We start from the raw sequence: 5,325 nt of genomic DNA on the forward strand, positions 1-5,325 counted from the left end.
AATCTTTAATATGAAACAAAGTGTAAATATCTCAAAACTTAACAAATTTTTTACATACTGTACAAGGAATGCCAGTATCTATATACACATTTACAATACATAAAATTTCATAAAATACATTACTGGCCATTAATGTAAACTTAGTTTTTGGAATGACATATTTATAATACTGAATGTTTTGTACTCTAAAAAAATTACTTCACTACAGCTACAGCATTTACAAACACTGATATGTATACTTATTGCATACATGACTACAGTTAAAACAAACACAGCTAAGTTACAGATACTGACAGCAATAGTAATGAGATAAAATATTTTAAAATGATCTTTATTGTATAGATCTTTACTAAATGTATTCTCTAATTATTAATAATTTTAAAACTAACATGCAAAACTTCATCTACTACAAGATCTAAATTTTAATAAAATCCACCCAACAATAAATATGTTAACAAATTAAATGGCAACGAAATGTTATTTCGTTAAAATAAATATTTCTCAATTACGCTCACAATATAACGTGCATTAATTTTAATTAAATATTCAACGATCATTTATCAATACTATTACGCCAGTCAAAATTGCAAAACCGAGGAAGAAAAACAGGACTTTGAGCATTCTATCTTTCTTATTCGAAAGTTCTACCGGGAGAAAATCTTGAAAGATTACGTGTAAAAAGATTCCGGCCGCAAAACCCTGAAAAAACGCGGACACGGCTCGACCCGTCAGACCCGGGGCGTGACCTATAGACACTCCCAACAGCACGCCCAGGGGGACGGTGGCGGCAAAAGCGATGGCAAACTTGACGTTTTTTCTCGTCGACAGCTGCACGGAGGCAGAATTTACGCCCAACGCCGCCGCCACCAAGCACTCGTGTATCAGCACGGCCACAAAAAGATGTAACGCCCGAGAAATATTATTTTGCAAGCCTAACGCTATTCCTTCGAATATGGAATGCATACTGATTGCCAGCAACAAGAGGAAGAATCTCATGCCGCTATTCTCTTCCAGCAAAACGGGCAGATGCGAATGACCGCCCGGAGCGACCACCACCTCCGTCTGGGTTCCGTAACTTTTTATTTCTTCGGGAACCAGTTCCAAATGCACGTCTCCGTTACGGGGTTTGTCGGAATATTCGAGGGCACTGATCGTAGACAATTCCGTATCGCCGTAATTATCCATTTCCTTTTCGTCCAGGAGCGTCTGCACCTCGTCTTTCTCGTCTTCGTTATTTGACAGTTTCCTCTCTTTCCAGCAGACTAATAACTGTTCTAGAGTGAGAGCGAAGAAGAAACCCAACACCACTACACATTCTCCGACAGAAACATGCCAATTCCAATGAAATTCGTGCAATATTTCGCGAAAATCATCTCGGACGTTAGGAATAAGCCCGAGGAAGCACATGGCAAGGAAGATACCCGCAGCTACACAATTACAAAGACTAATGATACGTCTAGTCATATGATTTGGATCCAGCTTCATCACCTGGCCCGACATCCACCAGTTGGAAACGAACACCGGACCCAGATAACATATCAGAGTAAGGATGTAGAGAGATAAAACAAATATTATACGCCAACTTCTCAGCAACATCTCGCATCTCACTGGTTTCTCGTCATCCCGTTTGAATCTTCGTCTTCGATCGGACGACAGCGACGGCCACCGTGCATTAGCCCGAATTTCGCCTAACAAAATATCGATTTTCCTCTAATGTCTGATTATAAAGCACGCAATTGTTTCCCGATAAATGATAAATAATAAACCTTTTATATAAGTGTTTTATTGTCTGTTATACGTTTGTTTAACTTCCTACGTAATAATTCGTCTCAGAACAATACGAGACGTAATCAGATATTAATAAGGGCGGGAATTATGAAAAAAATAAGCGCGTATTTAGATTTAAATATAAATTAAAGATTTGTTAGAAGCAAATGCAAATAATAAACAACGATATCCGCAAATAAAACGATAAGATTTAATCGTTAATAACGCAAATTTGCTAAAATCTTAGATTTTATGACCTTTAAAATCGATAAATCGTTCAGTTCGATTCAATCGATTATCAATGGCTAATTACGAGAGATTTTTATTTAGGTATTGCCAACGCATACAATAAAGTTTTTAAGTGGAAAATCGAGAAATTTTTTAAAATATTTTCGTTTTTTCTTACAAATAATTACAGTCGTTATAACAATAATGACGGTGTGTTATTTGTGATTTAAACTTATCGTTTTGAGACAATGCAATGCGCTTCTCACTTTAGCTTAACAGCAATCATAAATCAAAAATTGATCTTTAAATATCGAAATTTCAAAATTAATTCTGTGTAAATATATGATATATTTGCCGATGCCATAGGATGATTCCCGATGATGCTCGACGGGAAAGCCAATAATTTTTACAGAGGAAATACCTAACTAGATGCTCAAATATTCATTGATACGTGTAAATATCTCTTACAGATAGGCCAGGGTGTCTGTTTGCCCGATGGCAAATGCTCTCTTAATTAAATATTAGACCGTATGTTAAAAATGTTAACGATTTTTTCAGTAGCTAAAAAATATCAGTTCGAATATTATTACTAGATGCAAATGACATTTCCGTTGTATTACTAAATTATTTTTCGACGATACTTAGTGGGAATCGTGACGTGCGGCCGGAGTCAACTTTGCAAAGACGGTAAATGGCCTATTATCAATTGTGCTCTGGTCGAATTTCGCTATCTGAGAGAGCGAAATTATTATCTCATTTCAAAGCGTGCGCACCACGTCTTCCATTGTTTGTTCTCCTACTAAATTTCCCGAAATTAAACGCTCTAAAATATTTAATGTGTTTATTTCGCACTTCTTGGGCCTCTTCTGTCGTTTGGCCTATGGACGAATATTGCTTTACTAATTACCAAGCGTATTTTATATATAATTCTGCAGTTACTTTTCAGTAATTTTCGAATAAGTTTGTGTCCATTTCGTATCCGCATGCCGTGGCTATTAAAATAATATTTAATCTTAAACTTAAATTTTCGTCGACTCCGGTAATTTCAGATGTTACGGCAGCATTTCCTAAAACGTGTCCCAAAACCAGGTTTATGCGCAGCAATTAAAAGTCCCTTCTCTACGAAATTTATCCTGAACTTCCCTTTTCTTTGCTTTTACTCTCTCTGCCAGTTTGTCTAATTGGCCATTTTCTGACGTCAAGCCTATAGACAACATACACTGACCGACTGTATCTGCCAACCAGCTGTAAATTTTCCATCTATCATTGTTAAAATTAGCTTGGGAGAACAAATAATAGAATTTTGGCTGCAATTGGAAAAAATTGTAAACCTATAAATTTTCGCTGTCTGTCTTTGCTTGATCTTGAGAATCGAGTTACGTAGTTGAAAGCCGAAACCATATATAGAAACCTTAGGGGCGGGAGGCCCCGATTAACTTTATATGAATTATTTCAATTCAAAAATTTTCCCCTGAAAAGTGTTAGATGACTGGCACGACTCTATTGTTAAAGGAAAAGTATGATGTACAGGGGCAAGCCACTACTAATAATGAAGGTGGATAGCATATATTTTAAATTAAATAAATTAAAAATATGATAAAATTGCAGCCCGCCATTGTGAATGTAGTTTATAGTGAAGTTTATAGCAGGCCCGGTGAGAACCACCTCTTTTTCCACACTACTCTATCCTGCACTCTTGCCTTTAGTTCCTTATAACTACCCTCTTTAAAGTCATCCACCATTTTAATTGTTCTTCATTTCTTTCTGCTTGCAACCATTCCTTCCCTAACCCTTTCTGTCGGATCACGCGTCCCATCCAATTAGCTTTTCGCCTCTTTATTGTCTCCAATATGCTCCCTTTTTTCACCCATTCTTAGGACCGTTTCTCGCCTTGTCGTTCCGTCCGACTTTAATATAATTTGTGATTATTATTCATATAGCAATTTATTGTTATATGAGAAAAGAGACTAATTTTTGTATTCTACACTATCATATCTGGTCACTTTAAATTAAAGAACACAAGTTTCCAAAATCTTAGATTCACATGTTTGTCTTTATTCATTGAAAGAAAAATCAACACTTCTTGATGATAATTTATGTTGTGTAATAGACAAAAAAAAATCATGCTATTAGATAGGATCATCATCAAGTTATTTTCTACTTTGGTTTTTGTTTTAACTGTAAAACATAAAACTCAGAAAATTAAGCGTGCATATAGATTTTATGAAAAGCCATGCTTGAAAAATATAAAAGGTGTTGAATTTAGCTTCTAAAGAAATTAAGAAAAATTAATCTACTCATGACAACTACCATATTTTATGGCATAGGCCTATAAGATGCACTCCCATTTTAGCTTAGAATATTTAAGAAAAAAGTAGTGTATATAAATTATCCTGCTGCACCTTTGGTACTTGGCTCCAAAGTTTTTACTGTATTCTGGTTAAAAAGTAAAATTAAAATGCACTTTTATCAGGAAAAATTAATAGTTTAAAAAAAGTCATTTACAGTTAAAATATTCTACATGAAAGCATGCAAATCTGTTTAGCTATAGCAATAATAATAATAATGTTTTGAATATAAATGTTATTGTTTAGAGTCGGACTAGGTAGAAGTTACTCGTAACCACCGAAGGCCATTTTCCTAAATATAAGAAAATTCGTGAACCTACGAGAGATCGTTAGTTCGCATTTAAGATACGGCAATTTTTCGGACGTTGTCGGATAAAAACCGCATCTTATATACCGTAAAACACGGTATTAAGTAGATTTAAATTTACTACGTACGGTTATTATACAGTTTACCGTGTTCTTAATGTTTAAAATAAACAAATACTTATACTATACTAGTCATAGCAGCTCCTGCTTTGTGACCTAATCGATTTATCAGATTTCACATTATAACAGATCAATACTAGTTGTGTAAAAAACTATGAAAATATTTGTTTTTTTAAACAGAAGTCTAATGTTTTAATTGAAGAATGTGATGAAAATTTGACATCAATTAATGGGAATAAGATTAATCTTCTCAATGAATCGATAAGATTTTCGGTGATAAAATTAAGAACTAAGAAAATTATTAAAAAATTGAAATATGTTTGCCAAAGTAGGGCAATTAAAATAGACCAATTACAAGCTTTAAATACTACCTCAACAATCAATATATCCAGCTATCCAAATACAAATAGAACAGCATTAATTTTTAACAAGGATTAGTTTTGTTTTCTTTAACTTAACAAGGAATATACATAATAGTCTTCACGGTGTGATTACAATCCATAAATGGAATTTGCTAGGCTTCCTATAAACTAATATAACCATTAAAAAATATGAA

The 5,325-nt window shown here is 34.2% G+C and overlaps 1 protein-coding gene across 1 annotated transcript; it reads right to left on the bottom strand.

The window, feature by feature from the left end:
* On the bottom strand, positions 1 to 2,000 carry LOC136979896 (zinc transporter ZIP3-like). The gene has a single exon (XM_067275928.1). It carries the CDS (start codon positions 1,594 to 1,596, stop codon positions 547 to 549), a length of 1,050 nt encoding a protein of 349 aa, XP_067132029.1. The 5' UTR covers positions 1,597 to 2,000; the 3' UTR covers positions 1 to 546.
* Positions 2,001 to 5,325: the final 3,325 nt, after the last annotated feature.

Source organism: Centruroides vittatus, unplaced genomic scaffold (assembly GCF_030686945.1).
Source record: "Centruroides vittatus isolate TY-2023 unplaced genomic scaffold, ASM3068694v2 contig_1159, whole genome shotgun sequence".
Taxonomy (NCBI): Eukaryota; Metazoa; Arthropoda; class Arachnida; order Scorpiones; family Buthidae; genus Centruroides; species Centruroides vittatus.